A 24587-nucleotide genomic window follows, 5' to 3' on the forward strand; every position below is an offset into this window, starting at 1 on the left:
GGAGACTAGAGCTCCCCGAAAAGGTCGCTATTTGGGAGGGGGTGAGGGCTGAGGGACACCTAGTGAGAAGCAGAGCTGACCACCTAGAGCTCAAGGCCCAGGACGTGGGAAGTGGAGCTAAGAGCCGACCCAGGAGTGTCAGGCTACCAGCGACGGCGCGGGAGTGGGAAAAAAAGAGGGGGGAAAAATCCCTTGAATGAGCCCCCTCCAAGTCCCGCTCAGAGAGGTCGAACAGCCAATCGCGCTGCAGGGTGGGGCTGCGGAGAAAGGTCTCAACCAATAGCTGTGGAGGGGGCGGGGCCTGGCTCCCGGAGCGCGGCGGCTGTGGGGTAACCCCTGGCAGAGAGCGCAGAGCGGTAGAGGGGAGCTGTTGAGGAGAGCCGCATGGAGGACCCCGCGGCACCCGGGGCCGGGAACCCGCCTGCCAATGGCTACAGCAACGGAAACGGCAACGGCGGCGGCAAAGGGAAGCCGGCGGTGCCTAAAGGCCGGGAAACGTTCAGAAGCCAGCGGCGGGAGTCGGAGGTGAGGAGCCCGGAGAGCTTTCATTTGGGACCGGTAGACGCCCGGAGCTAGAAGCGTTGGCTGAGGTGTTTCGGTCGCGTCCCCCTCCGCCGCCGGGAGACCCCTGCGCGCCCCGTGCCGCCTTTCGGAGCGGGCGCCTGCGGGGCCCGCCGCAGCCTAAACTCCGGGCTCTGCAGCCCCTGACCCTCTCCGCCCGTCTCCTGCCGCGGGTCGGGGGCTTTCTAGCCCTCTGGCCTCCCTCTGGGGGCGCGAAGATAGAGCGTGATATACTTTCACATATTTATCTCACTTAATCGCTGTAGCCCCCCGGAGTGGTAATTCGTAAGGCCAATTTACAGAGGAGGAACAGGCGCGGAGAGGTGAAGTGAGTGGCCTGAGGGGTGGGAGGCCGGAGCCCGGCCGCAGTGAAGAGGGGCCGGCGTGGGGGCAGTCGCCCTCCCACCCCGAGGCGCCCCGAGCCGAGCAGAGCAGCCGCGTGACTTGGGCCCTTCTCCTTACCCCCGTGTGCTGGCGAGCCCTTGAGGGAGCACATTCCACGGACATCAGGCCCCCTCCCCGTAAGGGTTAATGATACAGGAGTCAGGCGGGGCAGTACCGGAGCGAGTGGATGGACCACCGCACGATACAGACCCACAGAGAGGAGTATGAATGTTCCCTCTTCTTAAAAGAAACCCTAACTAGGAGGATGAAAGGAGTGAATTAACATTCACTCCAACCCCCTCATCCAGCCAGCTTCCATCAACTAGCCAAGAGCAGAACCGGATCTGAGCGGGGAATCAGACCACAGAATGTCAGATGTGGAAGGGTCTGTAGAGGTCACCGGGTTTTCGCCCTTACTTTGACGGAAGTGGGAGACAGAAGTAGCTTGCCGAAGGTCATACATCTGGCACAGTGGCCAGGGGTACCAGGCTTTGGGTTCAGTCAGAGCAGGTTTTTGAGGTTTTGAATCCCAGCCCTACCATTTACTCTCAGTGTGACTTTTGGCAGATTGCCAGCCTCTGAGCTCCAGTTTCTTCCTCTGTAAAATGAGGTTAATACTACCTGCCTCAGAAGGTTGCGATAAAGTCAAAATTAGATAATTGAATGTGAAATGTTTAATTCAGTGCAGGCACGGTGCATGTAGTTGGTTAGCACACAGTAGCTCTTAGTACTGTATTACCATCATCATCAAGGGACAGAACTGGTAGTAGAAGCCAGATCTTAGGCATCCCAGTCCACGGTTTACCATTTGAATTGTATTTCAGTTTCAAAGGGATTTCATGTATGCTTTCCATTTTGATACAGACAAGCAGGAATCCATCCCATTTTATAAAAGAGAGAAGTGGAGGAGGTGAAAAGACTGGCCCCCAAATCACACCACCTTTCAGTGGCAGAGCTCAGCCCTCCTGCCATACTGGATCAGGGTTTTATGCACCATATCATCTCCCTGCCTGCCTCAGTACGAATCTGGCCTTTTAGGGCACCCTGTTTCTCCTTCCCCGATAGAGACATCGTTCTTGTTCAGATGGTTTCTGGGGGATGGGGCAGGGGGATGAGTCTTTTATTAATTCAATAGCTGTTGAGTCCTTTCTATATGCCCAGCACTGTTTTAGGTGCTAGGGATACAGCAGTCTCTCCACAGTTGGGGTGGAGAGACAGACAGTGTGGGAGTGAATAAAATAATTTGGAATGATATGTTCTATGGGTGAATTAAAACTCCTCTTGAACCAGGAGGCTTTTTCCCTACCTATCAAGTCTTCCTTCAGGAAAAGGCTCTCATAGTTTTACTCTTGCCAGTGAGTTCAGTATCCAGAGACTCAGAGCTTTCCACCTGCACCACAGTTTACCCAGTTTACCGCCTGATTGTCTGCAGCTGCACTTTTCATGTGGAAATGAGCAACTGCAGTGATCCTCACCATCTGAGCTCATTGCCTGCCCAAAGGTTGACTGGAAACATTAGCTTTCCTTCACCTTCCACTGCAGCAGGAGAGCTGCTCTTACCTGTCACTACATCCCCTATCACAACACCCAGGTGCCAGACTCTCTGCTTGACTCTCAGATAGATGACTATCTGCTTTTCCTTCCCTCCCTCCTTTTGCATTCCTGTGGAAGACAGTCCTGGGGAGGATGATTTTCTTTCCTCTCTAGGGCTTCAGGAATTACTGGAAGAGAATTACTGTTGGCACAAGTCAACAGAGCCTCGTACATCACTGTGTTTATAGGGACACCGTTGACCTACCCTCTCCCAATGGCTTAGTGTATGGATATCCTAAGCTTAAAAGGAAGCTAGAGAATGATTGTTTGCTTAATAAAAAGATTCTTAACCTAACCAAAGGATTCACCTCAGACCTCTTACAGCCAGATTCCTTGCTTTAGGTGGTTCTCAAAGTCCTTGACAAAGTTTAACTGGTTTGTAGCAAAATGAGGAAAATTCAAGGCATTAAAGTGAGTTTTTCATAAAATGTAGTTCAATACGTTAAATTTAAAGGGTGTATGTAATTTAAAACAATGTTTTTCAAACTGTAGGGAGTAACCTGTGAGTTGAGACCAACATTTTTTTTTTTAAAACATCTTTATTGGAGTATAATTTCTTTACAATGGTGTGTTAGTTTCTGCTTTATAACAAAGTGAATCAGTTATACATATACATATGTTCCCATATCTCTTCCCTCTTGCATCTCCCTCCCTCCCACCCTCCCTATCCCACCCCTGTAGGTGGTCACAAAGCACCGAGCTGATCTCCCTGTGCTATGCGGCTGCTTCCCACTAGCTATCTATTTTTTTTTAATTTAATTAATTAATTATTTATTTATTTTTATTTATGGCTGTGTTGGGTCTTCGTTTCTGTGCGAGGGCTTTCTCTAGTTGCGGCAAGTGGGGGCCACTCTTCATCGCGGTGCGCGGGCCTCTCACTATCGCGGCCTCTCTTGTTGCGGAGCACAGGCTCCAGACGCGCAGGCTCAGTAGTAGTTGTAGCTCACGGGCCTAGTTGCTCCGCAGCATGTGGGATCTTCCCAGACCAGGGCTCGAACCCGCGTCCCCTGCATTGGCAGGCAGATTCTCAACCACTGCGCCACCAGGGAAGCCCCTAGCTATCTATTTTACATTTGGTAGTGCATATATGTCCATGCCACTCTCTCACCCTGTCACATCTTACCCCTCCCCCTCCCCATATCCTCAAGTCCATTCTCTAGTAGGTCTGTGTCTTTATTCCCGTCTTGCCACTAGGTTCTTCATGACCTTTTTTTCCCCTTAGATTCCATATATATGTGTTAGCATACTGTATTTGTTTTTCTCTTTCTGACTTACTTCACTCTGTATGACAGACTCTAACTCCATCCACCTCACTACAAATACCTCCATTTCATTTCTTTTTATGGCTGAGTAATATTCCATTGTATATATGTGCCACATCTTCTTTATCCATTCATCCGATGATGGACACTTAGGTTGCTTCCATGTCCTGGCTATTGTAAATAGAGCTGCAATGAACATTTTGGTACATGACTCTTTTTGAATTATGGTTTTCTCAGGGTATATGCCCAGTAGTGGGATTGCTGGGTCGTATGGTAGTTCTATTTTTAGTTTTTTAAGGAACCTCCATACTGTTCTCCATAGTGGCTGTATGAATTTACATTCCCACCAACAGTGCAAGAGTGTTCCCTTTTCTCCACACCCTCTCCAGCATTTATTGTTTCTAGATTTTTTGATGATGGCCATTCTGACCGATGTGAGATGATATCTCATTGTAGTTTTGATTTGCATTTCTCTAATGATTAATGATGTTGAGCATTCTTTCATGTGTTTGTTGGCAATCTGTATATCTTCTTTGGAGAAATGTCTCTTTAGGTCTTCTGCCCATTTTTGGATTGGGTTGTTGGTTTTTTTGTTATTGAGCTGCATGAGCTGCTTGTAAATCTTGGAGATTAATCCCAACATTTTTTTAAAGAAATAGACTAATAGGAAGTACTGGTGTATCACATATAGTAGTGGTAAATATTATTTTGTTAAACTTCTGTTCCATTTTTGTGTGTGTTGGGACATGATGTAAAGTTTACTTATACTTTGACTTACAGTCAAAAAAAGCTTCACTGCTTTTAATGGCTCTTATTCTGATATTTTGTCTTGCATTTTGGGGGTATTAAACGATTTTTAAAAATTATATATATAAGAGATTTTTAAAGTTTCTACTTAGAAAATAAAACATCAACAACCTTATGTCATTCTCCACCATCCACCTTTCTTTTTTCTTACTGGTCCCTGTAATCCAGAAGTTTGGAAATCTTTGCTATAGTGGATTTAAACATAAATCACCTTTTTGGCAGTGTAAATTCATAAAGTGGTTTTGGAAAACAACTTGTCATGTACAAAGAGCCATACAAATATTCATAAGGTTTGATGCATTCATTTCCTTTATAAGAAACTGTCAGAGAAGATCCTAAATATGAAAAAATTTATAAGTGTATTACAGCTTCATGTATATAGTAAAGAAAAATTAAAAACAAATGTTCAACAATAGATAATTGGTTAAGTAAGCCAATAGATATCTGTCCACTTAGCTGTTTATTTATTTATTTTTAATAAATTTTTTTTTTTTTAGTTGTGCCGTGCAGTTTGTAGGATCTCAGTTCCCCCACCAGGGACTGAACCCAGGCCGTGGCAGTGAAAGCCCAGAATCCTAACCACTAGGGCATCAGGGAGCTCTTCACTTAGCTGTTTAAAGTGACAGTTATAATAATATGAGAAAGGGACTTCCCTGGTGGTCCAGTGGCTAAGACTCCACACTCCCAATGCATGGGTTCCTGGTCAGGGAACTAGATCCCACATGCATGCCGCAACTAAAGATTCTGCATGCCGCAACTAATGATCCAGCAAACTGCAACAAAGATCCTGCATGTGGCAACGAAGATCCTGTGTGCCACAGCTAAGACCCAGCGCAGCCTAAATAAATAAATAAATAAATAAATATTAATTTTTAAAAAAGTATACCTTTATCTTTAAAAAAATAATAGTAGTATGAGAAAAATGCCTTTATAATATAATATTAAAATCATAAGTAGAGTAAGTAAAATTCTTAGAGTAACTGTCCACATAGTGCTACCAGGTGCTGGATTGTGTGCTAAGTGCTTTTCCTCTATTATCTCATTTAGTCCTTACAATGACCCTATGAATTATCCTCGTTTTACAGATGAGAAAACTTGAGTACGTCATTTTGCAACAATTCCCTGATACCAATTCAGTTCTGACACTACCCGTAGTTAGCACAGACCCCACAAGTTAAGGGCTCAGTCCTACAAGACTGCCCTCACTTCAGATGCCAGCCACAGTGGAATCCCCAGACTACCTGCACTTCTGCCCGGCCAACTACAGATTCAGGGGTTACCATGACTGTCCCCCTCAGGTTCAATAGTTTGCTAGAACAACTCGCAGAGCTCAGAAAAGTGCTATATTTATGACTACAATTTTATTATAAAGAATACAACTCAGGAACAAAATGAAGAGAGGCATAGGACAAGGTATGGAGGTGGAGTGGTGCAGAATTTCCATGCCCTCTCTGCGGCATTACCCTCCTAGCACGTTGGTGTGCCCAAATCACATTGTTTCAGAGTTTTTATATGGAGTTTCATTACCTAGGCATGGTTGGTCAAACCATTGGCCACTTGATTGAACTCAGTCTCCAGCCTCCTCCCCTCCCTGGAGCCCCTTTTTTGAAACTCTCACTCTGAGTCACCTCATTAGCATAAACTCAGGTATGGTTGACAGGAGCTCCTTATGAATAACAGACACTCCTACTACTCAGGAAATTCCAAAGGTTTTAAGAGCTCTGTGCCAGGAAGGTGCGTGAGGGGGCAAAGACCAAATACATTTTTTATACCACACTGAGGCACAAAGAGGTTAAGTAACTTGTTCAAGGTCACATAGTATGTGACAAGAGCTGGAATCCAAATTTTTTTTAATTCATATTTATTAATATATTGGTAGGAAAAATCTATCCCAAAATGCTTAAAGAGGTTCGGGGGTAAGATTGTATTAAAAATACTTTTAAAAGGGTATTATAAATTTATACATACAACATCATAGGAAATCTAGCCTTTAATACAATTTGAAGTAGAAATGCTACCTTATTTGACAGTCCTAAAATTGTGGAATATTGGAACTGAAGGACCTCTTTTTATAGATGAGGAACTATGATCCACAGAATGAAATCATACAAAATCATACAATGGGTTAATGACAGAGCTGAAGTCAGAATCCAGTTTACTTCTTTTGTTTTCATCCGTCTTGTTTTTCTAGAGATCAGCTAGATGTTCTTCAGGTCTGTGTTTATGTAGATCAGATATGGGCACAGATTGTAGCTTTCGTATCTGTTCATGATCCTGGTCCTTTGCCCAGAGTTTCTGATTCTATATAGGAATCTTCAGCCCAGCCCCACACTGAGCCTCTAATTTTGGCTTGGAGGAGGGTACTTCTTGGATGAAAGGCCCAGATGGAACTCTCCTAGTTGCCTTCTTCCTCTAACTTCGGCCTCCAAGAGAGGTGGAAAATGAAATGAGGGTATGATCTCCTTTTGTCAACCTTTTTCCCAAGTTACCACAAAGATTTCTCCATTACAGGGCTCTGTGGACTGCCCTACCCTGGAATTTGAGTATGGAGACACAGATGGGCACGCAGCAGAGTTGTCAGGTATGAGATAGATGGGTCTGTAAAGAGTGGAAGGTTGGCCAGGAGGAGAGGGAAGATACCTGTGCTCTCCCCTGGCAGCTTGTCTGTTCTCAGCAAGTGGCTATAGAACACAGACTGTTCTCCACATTCCCACTTCTCTACACCTTCCAGTGGTCAGTATCTCTTTGTTTGCTTTCACATTTCTTTCTGTGAATGCTTCCTTGGCTATGTATGGCATTCTCCATTCTTTCATTCTATCCCTGTTTTCTGCTCACCCTTCTTTATTCTCTTTTGGTGCACTCTCAAATCTGTTTTCTCTCCACCTTCTCCCCATTTCTCCTTTCTTTCTCTTCCCATAGTCACCCATATCTTTGTGTGCTTCTTTCTGCCACCCACTCCATTGCTTTCCCATTCCATCTCTCTCTCCTTTTCTTTTCTACCTCCATCTCGCCCCCTTCCCCTAATACTTGCCCCTTATTAAAGTCTCAGCAATGTCTGAAGAAAAACTGTATAGACAACTGGCCAGCTGAGCAAAGCTGAACATGTCATCTATATCCATCACAGTGGAGCTCTGCTTGGATATTTCTGAGCTGGTGTTAAGTGATCCCATTCTTCTTTCAATGCTGGGCTGCTTCTCTCTGGATTCTTAGCTTGGCTAAACGTGATCTCCTTGCATTAAGGGCCTCCATGTTACATGTGCTACAAATGCCAATTATTAATAAATGAGCTTTGGGTGGAAATTGTGTGAAAGTTAAATATTCTGTCACATGAAAGTGACACTTTAAGACAGGCTTTTTTCAGAGAAAAGAGACAAACGCTTTTAAAGAAGTTCTTGTGAATAAGCATAGGGAATAGATTTTGTGATGAGTGACAGAAATAGAGAGCTAAGTTTAATACCTAACAAAGGATTAGAATCCAGAATATGAATACACACATACATACACACACACATAGAGAGAGAGAAAGAAATGAACATCCCAATAGAGACTATAGATAAATGGTCAAAGAATATGAACAGGAATTCACAGAACAGAAAACCATGTGGTCAGTAAATATATGAAAAGATATTCAATTATGTTAGGAAATGGGGAAAAACAAATTAAAATGGTGAGATATTATTCAACAATCATCAGATGCAAAATTTAAAAGCCTGGGGTTGGTGAGGGTACAGAGAAATGAGTACTTTTTATACATGGCTTGGCATGAGGGAACAGTATAAAATTGGAAAGCAGTTTGGTTATATCTAGCAAAGTCGAATTCACACGTCTTATGACCCAGTGATTCTAGATGTACACTTTAAAGAAATTCTTGGGCCCAAGAAAACACTTACAAAGATGTTTATTGTCGCCACTGTGAACAATTGAAAACAACTTAGTAGGGGAATGGATAAACTGTAGTATATCAATATATTAGGCTACTGTATAGTCATTAAAATAATTGATCTATATCAATATGCTTCAGTGTCAATAAATATTAAAAACATATTAAAGGGGAGAAGAAACAGTGACAAAATAATTTATACATGCATCAAAAAAACTGCTTAAACACACAAGTCTAAAAGATGTTTCTGGGAAGTCTATTGCACACTTGATTAAGAACCGTGTCAGTTAAGTGAATGGATGTGTTCATCACACTGCTTTTCATGTAAACTATTGAAAGACATAATAAAAAATGCTTCTAAGAAAAAATAATTTATACAATATGATACTGCTTGGATAAAAACTTGAAAAACAGAACAATATCATGTGTTGTTTACAGGCACATAGATATGTACTAAAAGTATAAAAATAGGCATGTGAAGCATACATACCAATTTCATCATAGTGATTATCTCTAGAGAGGAAAATAAGACTGGGAAGGAAGAAGGGACTTTAGCTGTCTGAAGCAAATATGACAAGTGTTAACATTTGTTTAATCTGAGTAGAAGATAAACACGGTGCCTTTTATGTACTCTGTATTTACCGGTAGTATATGAAAGTTCATGATCTAAACTTTAAAAATAAGACAAAAGCAAAGTTTAGTACCTAAGAGCCTTGCTCCCTTTTTTAACTGGGTTTGTGCTCTACTCTTAAAATATATATATCTACACTACTCACTAATGACTGAAGAATTTAACAAACAGAGCTGGGATTTGTTTCTGGTCACTCCAGGATTTTGGAACTCAGGACTCAAAAGCCCTGGCTCCCAGACAAGGTATTTCTTGACCATTAGACAGCTGGCTGAAATATAAGTGAATTTCTCTTGCATTGTGAATTATCTGTGACCTAGTTAAATTTCCACCAAGGGTCTTAGTTAGGGAACAGAGTTTTGAGGAAGCACCTATTGACTTAATGACTTCACTTCTTCATCCTCTGTAAGATGAGCGTACTGGTGTGATGTTCTGGAGTGTGTGTGTGTGTGCGTATGTGTGTGTAGGAAAGGGCATTTTTATTTCTCATAAGCTGTCTGCATTTTGTATTGAGAGGCTGCTGTCAGCAAAGTTAGATTTTCCTGGGCACAGGCCGCTCTTTGGCAATCAAAGCTGCTTCTATATGGTTTGATTCTGCCGCTGCCCGGGTGGCCGTGGGCAGGAACATAAACTTCTGTACCCTTCGAAGAAACTCAGCGGGGAGAGAATGAACTGGCTCCTTGAATAGCACAAGGATCTTGCCTCTAAATTTCAGGAGTTGTGTTGCCTGCTTTTTCCCTAGAGACAGGATTAGTCCCAGTCTGGGTTGACAAGCAGAAGGGGTTGCAGCCCTAAGAACCAGGAGTGATGACATTCAGCCCTCTCTGTTCCAGCCCTCCTCCTGGCCCTCACCAAATGTTGGAGCCTGCCTTCTCTGCTGTAGCAGCCAGCTGGCAGGAGGAGGACAGGTTTGATGGTTTAATCACCCAGGGACCCAAGTGGCTATTTTTAACTGCTCCGAAAAGGAGGAAGCTGACTCTGGATTGAATTGGACACAGGAATGTGTTGGAAGCTTTAGCTCTTTCATGCCACCTTTTCCACCCCAGGCCCCTTCTATAAGGATCTGCTGAATGTTTGTGACTCTGTCCTATCTTTCCTGCCACAGAATTGTATAGCTACACTGAAAACCCGGAATTCACCGCTAACAGGAGGTGCTTTGAAGAAGATTTCAAGACCCAAGGTGATTCCAGATCCTTATTCATAGAGATCTGCTTTTTCTCTCCATGATATTCAAGGCTGATCTAGAAAAAGCCTAAAACAAAGTATGATCCTTCTTCATCCTCTCCATAGCCATATAACTTCTCTTATTCCTTTTTGCATATGGGACACAGAGTTTCCTATATCTCAAGTGGAGAGGTCATGGAGTGGAAGCAAGAGAAGCCTGAACTGGGTCCCTTTCCCTGATGTCAAGGGCCCAGAGAACAGAGGAATGGGGAGGTGGGGCTGGACTGGTTCCCTGCTGCCTGGTAACCCTGTGCCCAGCCTAGTCTTCGACCTTAGTGTTCAATCCCTGTCTCCAGTTCTGCCTCACTCCTCATAGCATCTGGTAATAATTTCATGTGCCCACCCTGTGATCCACTCAGACCTCCATTTCCTTACTTGGTCAGTGGCAATTCAGTGTTCAACTCAGCAAATGTGTGGTGAGTACCCATTTTGTGCCAGAGATGCAGGAGGCAGGGGTGAAGGTGAATTTACAGTATCTTTAAAGAAATTATAGTCAGATAGCAGAGGGGAGATGTGTACGTCACAAAACTAGCTGAGGCCAAGAGGAAAATGGGAAGTGTCGTTAGAGAAGTAAAAAGTATCATGGGGGACAGAGCTTCTGGCTGGAGCATTAGTGGGAAAGAGGTGAATTTGTATTGAACCTGTAAGGATGAATAGGAATTGGATACATAGGGAGATAGAGGGAACTCCTTGAGGAAAGGCAGAGAGATAGAACCGTATAGGCTGGGGAGGGGGAAGTGGAAATGGAGGGGATGTGGAGGAAGATGAGGCTACAGAGTGGGTTCAGGCCAGAACATTTGGGTTTTTTACTTTTCCCATCCCTTATTCTTTCTCAGCTAAACAAGGAAAGCTTTTGAAGAGAAGAATTTATTGGGGGACTGAGATCAGAGGTACATATGCTCTCAGGAGCCTTTCCAGGAAGGGGAGGCAACAGCTGACACTAGATCTGTATGGCCTTCTGTTCCCAGTGCAGGGTAAGGAGTGGCTGGAGTTGGAGGAAGATGCCCAGAAGGCCTATGTGATGGGACTCCTGGACCGGCTGGAGGTGGTCAGTAGGGAACGGCGACTGAAGGTGGCCCGAGCTGTTCTCTACCTGGCCCAAGGTGAGTGGCCAGCTTTGCCAACTTGAGAGGGGTGGACACTAGAGAGAGAGAGACGGTGTTAGCAGGACTAGGATGAGGCAAGCCACGCTGGGAAAGCAAGGTTCCTGCCCCTCGAGGACAGATCTTGTCATGTGCTAGAAGTAACCTTGTGCTTATGCGAAAGATGAGGAGATGATGGTAGGTACTGTTCTGGATCCCTTGGAATCGGCCTTTCTCTTTCCAGGCATGCCAGGATTTCTTATAAGGTTCTTTTTTTCCTTAGCCTGGGCTGTAATCCTATGTGGAGACTAGCAAGAGGGTCATTGTGGCCAGAGCTGACAATGTACCACCAGCTGAGCATGGAGGTTTCTTTTACCGGCTGTGGCCTGGCTCTGACACTGAGAGGAGGCAGGGAGGGTGCCACCAATTTACACATGGACCCTCTGCATTGTTTCTCATTGGCATTTAGAAGGTCCAAGCCAACACAGCAGCAGGAATGGTTGCTGTGAGTAATTTGGAGAATCAGAACTCAATGAAATTAACTGAGGAAAGCTTCCCAGAAGAGACCTATTAGCCAGGTGTTGGAAAGAAAAATGAGCCTAGCTGGAGTAGTAAAAGAAATCCCTGAGGTCAGAAATAAGAGGACTGTTGGCAGAACCAACTAGTTGGGAGCTAAAAAACTGTAAAAGAAAAATCATAAATGGAGAGGAAAGAGAGTGGACATCTGGTGAAGGGACGACTGCAGTAAACAAGGCAGTGCCCAAGCCTATCTCTTGGGTCTGGCGCTCTGGCCAAGTTCCAGCTGCCAGTACCTTCATCTTTTTGCCTGAGGGCTTTCTGTGCAGCCCACATAGGGCAGCCAGGAAGTGCTAGGGAATTAATGTTCTCCCCTAGTCCAGCAGCATTCCTCAGTGACTGCCAGGAGTTACTGGATGAATAGCCTGACCACCTCACCCCTCTTGGGTGGGATGATTCTGAGTTGTTTGTTTTATGTTTTCCAGAGCTTCTCCCCACTTGGGATTGAGCTCTTGGCTGCCTTCTCTTCCCTATCTCACTTCCCCACTTCTCTACCGATGGTTCCTGGGGTCAACTCCCAAATAAACTACTTGCACTTGAATCCTTATCTCTGGATCTGCTTCTCAGGGAACTCAAACTTAAGACAGACCAGTGATGAGCACATTGGACCTAACCCTGGAGACTGCTTCTCCTCTCCCCTGCCTCATTCCAGGAAGTTCTGGGGGGCGCTTGTCCTACCTTTGTCAGCCTAATTGTTGGGCAGAGTGTTGGAAGATAGCCTTCAGATCATGGGGCAGGGTGGAAAGAACTGGGATAACCCCCTCCACCTCAACCCCTGCGGCACTGTCTGGTCCTTTAGGCACTTTTGGGGAATGTGATTCAGAAGTCGATGTACTCCACTGGTCCAGGTACAACTGCTTCCTGCTCTATCAGATGGGGACCTTCTCGGCCTTCCTGGAGCTACTCCACATGGAAATCGAGTGAGAAGCCTTAGGGGAGGGCTGGCGACCCCCTTCCTTGAAGAGTGCCTCATCTCCTATGCTGGTTCCCTCACTGTAGAGCCCTCTGTGGAAGCTGGGTCTACTCACACCTCATCCAAAGCTCACTGAGAGTCCCCCTCCATCCAGCCGTGGTCTCTGATAGTCTGTCCTGCTCCCTAAGGTTGGGCTCATCAGCAGACTCTGCCCCACTTACAGCTTCAATCCTGGGCTTCAGGGGCCGATCCTGTATTGCTTTTGTATCCAGATACCTTCTTAGCTCAGCCTAACTGTGGACTCCATGAAGGAAACTGTTCTACCTGAGAACATGACCCAAGAGGGACGGGACCAATTCCTGTTGCTGTGCCCAGTTCTTTCCCTCACGGTTACAGCTCTAGACGTGGCCTTATCTGCCACTGCCACTATAGTGACCCCTCATATTGTCTCATGCCTATCACCCAGGAGTTTTAGTGGGGCAAATTCTGTTTATTATTCACCAAGTGTTGCTTAGCATCTGTTTTGTGTCCAGCACAGTACTAGACACAGCGGGGATTTTAAGAGGAGCCAATATCATAGACCCTGCCCTTGCCTATCTTCACCACAGATAAGGGTTTGTCTAGGTGGCAGGAGAATTCTATGGGCTCCTCTACCTTAGACCAATTTCTTTAGCTACATAGCCAGGGAATGGCAGGTACTCATGTTTGTGCATATGATAAGTGTGCAACACGGAGTAAAGAGGCCTTACGGGTTCCCGTTTTCTCCCTCGTCCCTGTGGCAGCAACAGCCAGGCCTGTAGCAGTGCTCTTCGGAAACCAGCCATCTCCATTGCTGATAGCACAGAGCTCCGGTGAGTGGGCCTGCCCATGGGATTGGAACAGGGGATGGTTAGCAATGGGTTACGTTTGCCCAAATTTCAGATGCACCCAGGCCACTAGAAGTTGCTAATTCCACTGGGTTGGGCCACCACAGAGACCATCCCTGAGGTCTCAGACTATAGGTTGGAAACTGCCTTGGAAACCTCTTGTGACCCTTCTATAACCTCAGGGTGCTGCTGAGTGTCATGTACCTAATGGTGGAAAATATCCGCCTGGAGCGAGAGACAGACTCCTACGGGTGGAGGAGAGCCCGGGAGACCTTCCGCACTGAACTGAGTAAGAAGTGGCACTCGAGGTGCCTGTGGCGGAGGGGAGGCATGGCATCTGCCTAGGAGAGACAGACAGTTCTTCTTCTTTCTTCTTCTTCATCTTCTTTTTTTTTTTTTAGAACTAACATCCTTCTTTTAGGACAGAGATACTTTGTGGTGGGCTTGAGGGTCTGGCTTGATTGTCCCTGTGTCTATGAGCTAGGCCCAGTCATATGTCTTCTCTATATCTTGGTCTTGGTTTCCTTGGTTATAAATGGGAATAGTCATCCCTCTCCCATTCAATCACAAATCCCACGTGAAAAATATGAGTTGACTTACCTTGAAAATATGAGTTGGTATTGTCATCAGTCAGGGATAAGATATGAAGGCCTTTGGGATTTTAAAATATATACTATATTTGTTGATGTGGGAAAGTGAGTTGTGATCTACAAAATGCATTGAATTCCTCAGCCAGGAAGCATCTTTATTACCATTTATTATCTTTATTACTGTTACTTCTAGTTTGATATCCACCCCCAAGCTTTGGGAACTATACCATTTTAACTCCATGACCTCCCTTATCCTGCCCTCGGGGGGTTCACTCTGGGGGCTCTCTAAGCCTCCTTCTAAGGACCAAGTACGCAGATTCTTTGCGGGAAGGTGAGTGCCTTCCTCAGTGTCCAGAAACAGGGTTACAGGGACTGGGTTTCAGCTGCTTCATCCTCACTTTCTCACTTGCCTCTCTCCACAACCCCCAGGCTTCTCCATGCATAATGAGGAGCCTTTTGCCCTTCTGCTTTTCTCTATGGTCACCAAGTTCTGCAGTGGCCTGGCTCCCCACTTCCCCATAAAGAAGGTCCTGCTTCTGCTCTGGAAAGTAGTCATGGTGAGTGGCTGATTCACCCCTCTCCCATCTCATCAGATCAGCAGTGCCCTCTGCCACCTCAGTTTCTTCTAGTCTGATTCCAGGAGGCTGGAGCTAGGCAGAAGAATAGGGCAGCTGTTAACCAGTGGAGGGGCAATAAGGCTGTCCTAGAGAAATCAGATGTTCTGTTTCAGAGTAGGTTACCTATTTCTGTTGGACTGATGGGAGATGCCACTTTTTGAGTTGGGGTGTCATTGCACCTTCCCCTGATAGACCTAATGTTTCATGGAAAGAACCCTGGCTGAGAGTTGGGAGATCTGGCCTCTGCTGATACTGAGAAACCTCGGGCAAGTCTCTGTGTCTCAGTTTCTCTAGCTGTAAAATGTGGGGTTTAGTGCCTGCTCTCCATCCAGATAAATAGAGGATTTGCTTTTAAAAAATGAAGTCCTCATAAGTGTATGGTTGCAGTTTTGTTACTAATTTTTCAACCCTATCCTTCCTCTGACTGGCTGAACAACATACCCTCCAGGGCAGGCCTTGAGTGATTCTGGGGGGTTGTAGTATCTAGATCTGCTCCTTAAAAGGGGGTACATTTTCCTGTTTTTTTCAGTGGAGGCCCCCGGTGGTCCTTTTCCTTATTTCTGGTGATGTTTCCAGCCCTGGGTCAGTAAATAATGCTTTATCCTGACCCCTGAGCTCTGAGGGATAGTAACCACCTCTGAGACTGGGGATGGTGACCACATTTTTTGCCTCCTCCTGTTTTATTACTTCCTAGTTAAGGAGGGGGTCTGAGGGGACTGGAGGTTGTGGCTCTTCCTCTCTATCCATGCTTCCCTGACCTTGCTCCCTCTGACTTCCCTCCCTTCCTCTCTTCTCTGCCCCTTTCCTGTTTAACCCTTAGTTTACCCTCGGTGGATTTGAGCAACTGCAGGCTCTCAAAGTACAGAAGCGGGAAGAATTGGGCCTGCCTCCACTGGCTGAGGACAGTATCCAGGTGGTGAAGAGCATGCGTGCTGCCTCCCCGCCCTCTTACACTCTCGACCTGGGGGAGTCTCAGCTGGCACCACCACCCTCCAAACTGCGAGGCCGCCGTGGTTCTCGAAGGGTATGGACTAAAGCAGACAGTAGTGTTGTGACACCAGCTGGCCAAAAATCAAGATTCTAAGCAGCTCTGGATATGGTAGGAAAGAGCAGTAAATGACCCAGCTCTCCTGCCCCTGGCTGGCCCTGAGACCAACCTGAAATCTTGGAGTCTATACTTCGGCCTCTATTCCCAAGCCCTGACAGGGTCCTGGGCTGTCAAGATGTAACATTGTGATATCACATCATAAATCCATGTCTTGCTAAGGATTATTGGTCTAGACCTCAGTGCCTGGAGTTCCCTAGCACCCTGAGCAACAGTTGGGGTATAATCCTGGGCATAGGTACCTGGTTGAGGCACTTTATCATTGTCTTCGCAGTAAGATTTACTCTGAGCCAGCCATGCTCTTATCTGGCCTTGGAACCAGAGGCTTACACTTACAAGGTGACTGGTTAGGGTTCTATAGTCTGCATCCCTAGAAAGGTCACAATGACAAGTTGTGCTGAGAGCTGACCACGCTCCCATGAACTTACCCGCCTGACCTACTTGAGTTCACCAACTACAGGTGACGGGCTCGGACAGTCACACTCAGTAATCTAGTCTACATTATCTGCAATGTGATTTTTTTTAACCTTTATTTTTTTGTTTTATAAAGTAATGCTTACTCATTATAGAAAATTTAGAACAAATATAAAAATGTGAAGAAGGGAGAAAAAAAAGTCACCCACAATCTTAACAACCAGAGGCAATCACTGTTAACTTTTTGGCCTATTTCTGTCCAATCTTTTTTTCTTTCTGTGACAAGATTTAAAATTCCAGACTTGCTTCCCTCTGCCTAGCAGCAAGCTTCTGTCCTCCTCTTCCTCAGTCAGCCAGCTGGTGTATGCTCACAGAAGGCAAACTAATTGAATGTTCACCTAAGTAGAGCATAATTAGGAAGGAAAGTGCTGGCAAAAAAAAACAGCATCAGTGCTTTCTGAAAGCTAAGTAACTGTGACTTTGGGATTATCTATGCTCTGTTTCCCAGCCATTGGCGTGGTTGTGTGAGAGCTGCTTGTCCTGGAATTGGGCCTGGTGGGGACAGTAGGGTTGAGATGGGAAGGGAAAGTTCTCACTAGAGGTGGGGTCTTACTTCCATGTTCCCTGAAGTCTAGCAGTCTGTGGGTTGGGGTGGTCTCAGACAAGGATGCCCAGGGTGAGATCTCTGCACACCTTCCCTCTCTCCTTCCACCCACTCCCCTCCAACCCCCCAGCAACTCCTTACTAAGCAGGACAGCTTGGACATCTACAACGAAAGAGATCTCTTTAAGACTGAGGAACCAGCCACAGAGGAGGAAGAGGAGTCTGCTGGCGATGGAGAGCGTACCTTGGATGGAGAGTTAGACTTGCTAGAGCAGGACCCTCTAGTGCCACCTCCACCCTCACAGGCACCCCTCTCTGCTGAGCGGGTGGCCTTTCCCAAGGGCCTACCGTGGACCCCAAAGGTCAGGTAGGTTTGATAACACCAAGCACCCTGAGCTTCGGGGTTTCAGTCACTGGAGGCCCAGGGTGGAGTGGTCTATGTATTCAAGGCTCAATAAGCTGGGCTGGGAGTCAGAACTCCTGGGTTTGAAGTTCCCTGCTGTCTTCCCCTACTGTTCCAGTTCTCCAGCTGGAGGAGTAGGAGCCCAGTAAGGGTCCTTCTCTCAAGGTTTGCTTTTTTTCCCTTCTCTGGGATTTGTCTCTCCACCGTCCTCTCAGACAGAAGGACATTGAACACTTCTTGGAGATGAGCAGGAACAAGTTCATCGGATTCACTCTGGAGCAGTAAGTGACTGGATGGTCAGAACTGGCTATAGAGTTAGAGTGGTTTTTAGGGGACCAGGGGAACGGGTGGCCTAGAGTGAGAGATGTTGCCTGGTCGTGATTATACAACCCAGAGCCATGGGCAGCTCTCAGTGACTGCTTTGGGTTCTTGCCATGGAGTTTTTTCCTTCCAGTTTCCTAGAACTTTTATGTTCTCATCCAGGTGTAGGACCTTGAGCAACAAGTCATTTCCCTCTTGAACATCAATTTCCTTGTCAGAGTGTTATTAGATGGCCCCTGCAAGCCCTTCTGTAATGGGCCAGAATTCTGTTAAGAAGCGACATGGTTGGAACAGATCTTTCCCCATTCCCCCACCCTCTTGAATCCTCACTGGTCGCTACAAAACCTGAGAAACCATTGTTACTACCATTTCACTGTCAAAAGTGTTGGGCAACATGCCCTTTTAAGTAGGAACCTGCTCCCAGACAAAGTGAGTCCCCTAAAGACTATACAGAAATCCTAATTTTCAGGGACACTTCTCTGTACCATTATTCTTTTTGTGTCCTGAAGCAACGATGGGGGACCTGGTAGCTTGCAGAGAAAGATCCAGGTTACCAGATGGTGAAAGTGGCATGGTCCACATGACTCCAGGGGGTATTGGTAATTCTCTATACTTTTGACCCTTATGATCTGGTGTGTCTTGCATTTCACAGGGACACAGATACCTTGGTTGGATTGCCCAGGCCCATCCATGAGAGTGTGAAGACCCTCAAGCAGGTGACCAGGGTGGGCTCTCAGTCTTCAGGGATAGGGAGCCATCAAGGCAAGTTGGATGACTAGGGTCCTGGGTCCTGGATGGTGCTCTTCCACCAGACACGTTCTGAACCTGTTATTCTGTACTTCCTCCGCAGGCATTTTGGCCAAAGAGGTAAAAAATCAGGTCTCTCCCTACCTACTCAGTGTCCTACATTTAGATAGATGAACAAGTTCTTCTTTCTTCCTCTCATTCCTTTTCCCTCCTCCCACCCTTCTCTCTCTTCCCACTTATTGCTTCCTTTCCTTTCCTTCTCTCTCCTTAGAGGCTCACTAACTTCCACAGGCCCAGGATTGAGTAGCAGTCTGCTCTGTATCCAAAGTGTGTGTGTGCACGAATAAGAATAGTCATTCCTTGCACAGACCTTGATCCCCACCCCACCCCATCATCACTCTGTACACACACGGACGCACATACAGGCACATGCAGCAAAACTCTCAGGGCAGTGGTCCAGGGGCAAGGGCCCATTCTTGGCTTCCCCTTGCACGTTTTTTTTTTTTTTTTTTAAAAGGCTGCGCCATGCGGCATGCAGGATCTTAGTTGCCCAACCAGGGATCAAACCCGTGCCCCCTGTGTTGGGAGCATGGAGTCTTAACCATTGGACCGCCAGGGAAGTCCCTCCCCTTGCACTTTGGTTGAAGGTAAATGCTAAGGTATTTGCTGCCCTTCAAACATGGAAATATGGAATAAACACTGTATTGAAGCACTTTGCTGCTGTTCATGATGCAAAGGTAAATAAGGCTCCTGCCTTCAAAGGGTGCGTGGTGTATTTGGGCTGACAGACCCATAAACAGGACATTTCCTTGTCATTGGGGAAATGATCATTGGTACACATGTGATTGAGGCCCTCGGCCCCTTGTTGATGTCTTATGTTTCCCAGCACAAGTACATCTCCATCGCAGATGTTCAGATCAAGAATGAGGAGGAGCTAGAGAAGTGCCCCATGTCTTTGGTGAGTCAAGGGGAATCCTGCACAGGAGGAAATCTGTCTGCAGTGCTGTCGCAGAACTCGCGTGCATGCTGTTGGACTCTTACTGTATGCTAGGCAAAGCAAGGTCTCTACTTTCACGATACATTAAAGTTGGAGAAAAACGATAATAAGTAATTAAGGAAACGAGAAGACTTTCAGAGAATGGTAGATATGGTTAATAAAATTTAAATAGGGTGACATATCATGTAGTAGACTATTTTAGATTGGGCAGTCAGGGTATGTAGACCTCTGAGACGGTGATAGTTACCTAAGATCTGAAGTATAAGAAGGAGCTGGCCGTAAGAACATCAGGGGAAAGAGCATTCGAAGCAGAGCGAACAGACTTATTAAGAAGGTGCAAGCAAGCTCAGAATGTTAGAGGTAGTCGATGAAGGCTAGTGTGGCTGGAGCACAGTGGGGAGGGGGAGGGTTGTCTGAGATGGGGTCAGAGAGGTGGCCTGGGGCCACTTTACAAAGGACATTTAAGCAAAGATAGGGAGCTTGAAGTTGATTCACGGGACAAAGGGAAGCCTTTGGAGATTTTAAACCGGGGAGTGACATGATCTATCTTTTTATAATAAAAACCATTGGCTACTTTGTAAAGGCTGGATGAGGAAAGAGTGGAAGCAGGGAGGTTGGGAAGCTCTTAAAATAGTCAAGGTGAGAGATGATGGTGTTTTAGACGGGGGTAGGAAGTGTGGAGATAGGGAGAAGTGGATGAATTTGGTTTATATTTTGGAGGTATAGCTGACAGGAGTTGCTGTTCAATGGGCTGTGGATAGAGAGACATAAAGGGCAATCAAAAATAAGTACCATTTGTCAAGATGAGGAGTTCTGTTTTTTGTTTTTTTTTGTTTTTGTTTTTTTAATTTATTTATTTTTATTTTTGGCTGCATCGGGTCTTTGTTGCTGTGCGCGGGCTTTCTCTATCTGCGGCGAGGGGGGGCTACACTTCGTTGCGGTGTGCGGGCTTCTCATTGCGGCAGCTTCTCTTGTTGCAGAGCGTGGGCTCAGTAGTTGTGGCGCACGGGCTTAGCTGCTCCGCAGCATCTGGGATCTTCCCAGACCAGGGCTCGAACCCGTGTCCCCTGCATTGGCAGGCGGATTCTTAACCACTGCACCACCAGGGAAGCCCTATTTTTTGGTTTTTTTAATGTGTTTTTTTCCTCCTGTTTTTCTTTTTCTTTCTTTTCTTTTTTGTGGGTGGGGGGGCCGTGCTATGCGGCTTGCAGGATCTTAGTTCCCCAACCAGGGACTGAACCCCGGGCCCGCAGCAGTGATAGCGTGGAGTCCTAACCACTGGACTGCCAGGGAATTCCTAGGAGTTCTGTCTTATCAAGGGTTCTATTTTGGTTGTACTAAGATTTAGATGTCCATTAGACACCCATGCAGAGCAGCCAAGCAATTAGGTATATGGGTCTCGAGTTCTAGAGAGAGGACTGACTTAGAGAAATAAATTTGAGAACTGTTGACTCATGGACTGTGTTAAAAGCCATCGAACTGGCTGAGGTAACCTGAGGAGGGAGTAAAGTTAGAGAGAAAATGGAATCCAGGACAAAGGCCTGGGGCACACCAATATGTCAAGGATGGGATGAGTCAGGAAAGGAGCCAAATAAAAGGAAAACCCTTAGTGAGCTGGGAGGAAATCCAGGAGATTGTGATGCCGTAAAAGCTAAGCAAAGAAAGTCTTTCAAGGCTTCCCTGGTGGTGCAGTGGTTGAGAATCCGCCTGCCAATGCAGGGGACATGGGTTAGATCCCTGGTCTGGGAAGATCCCACATAGAGCCTGTGCGCCACAACTACTGAAGCCCACGTGCCTAGAGCCCTTGCTCCTCAACGAGAGAAGCCACCGCAATAAGAAGCCTGTGCACTGCAACGAAGAGTAGCCCCCGCTCACTGCAACTAGAGAAAGCCCGAAGCAACGAAGACCCAACACAGCCAAAAATAAATAAATAAAATAAATAAATGTATTAAAAAAAAAAGTCTTTCAAGAAGAAGGGAGTGATCAGCTATGTTAAATGTTGCTGATAAATGGTGCTTGATAAGACCTGAGGTGCCCATTGACTTTGGCAACATAGAGATAACTGGTGACCTTGATAAGAGCAACCTGAAGTGAAGTGGTGGGGCTGGAAGCCTAGTTGGAGTGTATTGAAAAGGGAATGTAAAGAAAGGAGGTAGACTTAGTCAACATAGACAAACCACATAGAAGTTCTGTTGTGAAAAGGAAGGTAGAAATGGGATGGTAGCTGAAGGAGGATGCGGGTCAAGGGAATGCTTTATAGCTAGGAGATCCTGGAGTGTGTTTATGTCCTAAAGGGGTTGATCCAGGAGAAAGGAGATAATTACAGAACTGATGCATTCGATAAAGCAAAAGTGAGGGTAGCCTTTGATAGGAGCACAGGTGGTTCATCCTTCATGTCAAGAAGGAAGGTAGAGACTCTCTGGTAGTTTTGGTGTTGAGAAAATGAGGCTGTGCCTGTCTGATTGCTTCTGTTTTGTCCATGAAGTGAGAGGTAGGGTCAGTAAGCATTGAGGGGCTGTGGGATGAGGGGATTGGTTTGAAGAGAGGGGAGAACGTATGAAATAGGCCTTTTAGAGAACAGCAAGGCAAACATGCAGGATTGCCGGGGTTATTATCCATTTAAGCAGCAGACGAGTTGTGTGGGATAGAAGGGGCCTGGTTACACCTCCTTGCCTTAGGGTCTCATGGCAGTGACCCTTGTCCTGTAATAGAGTGACGTGGGGGGGAGGAAGGACTGCACTGGCCAAAGATGACAGTGGCCTGAGTAGCCTCTTGATAAAGGGCTACTCTGATAAAGGGCTTAAATGGGGTCATCACAAGGACAGAGCTGTGCATGAGGGGCCTGGTCAGAAAGGAGGAAGGGATGTTGTAGAGGGTAGTGGAGAAGGGAAGAAAATAGTTTCCACCTAAAATTTTCCCTGCTAATACCCCTTCCTGCCTCTCCAGGCCTTTATTAACCCTCTCTATTGAGTCACCTACCTCTCCTTTCTGGCTTTGGAGCAGCCCAGAGCTCTCAGATGGCCTCAGATTGACACCATAGGAAGTGCCTCTGTGTGGGGTGTCAGTTCCAGTGTCCCAGGTGTACCTGTGGCCTGAGCTAAGCCCAAGTATGTCCAGCAAAGCAGTAGTCTGAGCCAACTCCTTGATGAGAGTTCTTTTTTTTTTTTTTTTTTTAATAAATTTATTTATTTATTTTTGGCTGCGTTGGGTCTTTGTTGCTGCACGCGGGCTTTCTCTAGTTGCAGTGAGCGGGGCTACTCTTCGTTGCGGTGCACAGGCTTCTCATTGCGGTGGCTTCTCTTGTTGCAGAGCACAGGCTCTAGGCACGCGGGCTCAGTAGTTGTGGCTCGCGTGCTGTAGAACACAGGCTCAGTAGTTGTGGTGCATGGGCATATCTGCTCCGCAGCATGTGGGATCTTCCCAGTCCAGGGCTCGAACCCGTGTCCCCTGCATTGCCAGGCGGATTCTTAACCACTGCGTTGGTGGGAGTTCTGACTCCTGACCTAGCAAAAGTGACATCGAATTCTGGATTGATTCCAGATAACAGGACAACCAAAATCATAGATTCTCAGGGCTGGAAGAGCCCTCAGAGGTCATCCAGACCAGCCCACTGATCCTAGGAAGAGGAAATTAGGTCTCAGAGAGGGAAAGTAACTTACCCAAGGTCCTACAATGAATGATTAACACAGCTAGGGTAGGAATCCAGATCTGACTCCCAGATCTTTTCCTGCCACCCTCCACAACCAAGGAAACATAGGTTTTGGTCAACTGGAAAATGGCCTGGGCAAACTGTATGTTTCTTGCCATAGGGGGAAGAGGTAGTGCCAGAGACGCCGTGTGAAATCCTCTACCAGGGCATGCTGTGTAGCCTCCCCCAGTACATGGTAAGGAGATGGCCGGGCCAGAGTTGCCCTTCTCAGCTGCGAGGAGTAGATAGCTGAGAGCCCTCTTAAGCTGAGCCATCTGTCGTTTGATCTTGCTTCCTGAGCCTTCACCCCTCAGGCAAGGCATTCTCTGAGCTTTCCTCAGGGCTCCTCCCAGAGGAAGAAGGACTTGGCTATACTCCCAAGTCCTTCTTTGGGAGGGGTGGAGAATGAGGTGGGATCCCTGCAGGATGCATAGGGGGCCCTCCTCCTAAGTAAGTGCCTTAGTCCCCCTGAGGTCTGCCGTGGCCTCTGGTGTCCTAGTTGGCCTCAGGCTATGATGGTGAGGGCGCTGATGGTCTGAGGTAGAGGAAGGAAAACGGTCGGGGAGGGAGATCTTGCTTATACCTCCCACCTAATTTCTAGGCATTGCCCCTCTCACTCTGCTCCTTCAATCCTCTTTGGAAAGAGCAGTCTTGAAGCAGAACAGCCCATAAGCTCCCTTCTGGCTCCTTAGCCTCACAGGCAGGCCTGTCAGGACAGGGCACCTGTTTGCCCTTCTGGAGGCTGGGCAGATTTGGTTATCGAGGGAAGAACTTAGAGAAAGGCTTTAAAACGTTTCTCGTAGGGCTGTTGAACTGTGGAAGAATAACCTTGTTGAATGGGGTGGATTTCCTCATTTTCTACTTCCCAGATTGCTCTACTTAAGATTCTACTGGCTGCAGCCCCTACCTCCAAGGCTAAGACAGACTCTATCAATATCCTGGCAGATGTCCTGCCTGAGGAGATGCCGTGAGTGCTTCAACTGGGGCAGCTGCTAAATATTAGCTATCTTGTCTGCAGGGTCTCTCTAGTCCCCACCTCACCTTGTTAACACTTACAGGGATCGTCTCCAAAGAGACCGCCTCTCTGCCACCAGTAGCCCCTTTCCACTGCAGTGCTCTCTGCTGTGCTCTTTTCAGCTCAGAATTGAGAGTCTGGAGGGTAACATCAGTGCCAGTTACTGGCTGCACATGTATGTGGGTGGACATTGCCAAGGGATGAGCTTGCCAAAGGAGAGAGAAACAAAGAGATCAGAGGAGCTTTTCTCCTGACTCGTAAGTGGGAACTCTGGAGTTTTCCCTAGCACAGTTCAGGTTTCTCGAGTTCTG

At 46.5% G+C, this 24587-nt stretch overlaps 1 protein-coding gene across 6 annotated transcripts in view; it reads left to right on the forward strand.

Moving 5' to 3' along the window:
* The first annotated feature begins 246 nt into the window (after positions 1–246).
* The window catches only part of STRIP2 (striatin interacting protein 2), a 44450-nt gene continuing 20109 nt past the window's right edge, over positions 247–24587 (forward strand). The window contains exons 1-17 of one of the 6 annotated variants that reach the window (XM_082399158.1): positions 247–525; positions 7119–7188; positions 10221–10295; positions 11308–11442; positions 12797–12917; positions 13693–13761; positions 13959–14065; positions 14796–14923; positions 15804–16007; positions 17237–17472; positions 17724–17789; positions 18482–18545; positions 18680–18696; positions 19094–19313; positions 19463–19534; positions 23383–23457; positions 24131–24228. In XM_082399158.1, coding sequence (XP_082255284.1) covers positions 385–525; positions 7119–7188; positions 10221–10295; positions 11308–11442; positions 12797–12917; positions 13693–13761; positions 13959–14065; positions 14796–14923; positions 15804–16007; positions 17237–17472; positions 17724–17789; positions 18482–18545; positions 18680–18696; positions 19094–19313; positions 19463–19534; positions 23383–23457; positions 24131–24228 — 1898 coding nt within the window. In that variant the 5' untranslated portion in view covers positions 247–384. Of the gene's footprint in view, positions 526–7118; positions 7189–10220; positions 10296–10836; positions 11230–11307; positions 11443–12796; positions 12918–13692; positions 13762–13958; positions 14066–14795; positions 14924–15803; positions 16008–17236; positions 17473–17723; positions 17790–18481; positions 18592–18679; positions 18697–19093; positions 19314–19462; positions 19535–23382; positions 23458–24130; positions 24229–24587 lie in introns of those variants that run through there. The other 5 variants (XM_082399159.1, XM_082399160.1, XM_082399162.1 and 2 more) reach the window with 5 other exon arrangements.

This window comes from Balaenoptera borealis, assembly GCF_965194805.1.
Source record: "Balaenoptera borealis genome assembly, chromosome: 7".
Taxonomy (NCBI): Eukaryota; Metazoa; Chordata; class Mammalia; order Artiodactyla; family Balaenopteridae; genus Balaenoptera; species Balaenoptera borealis.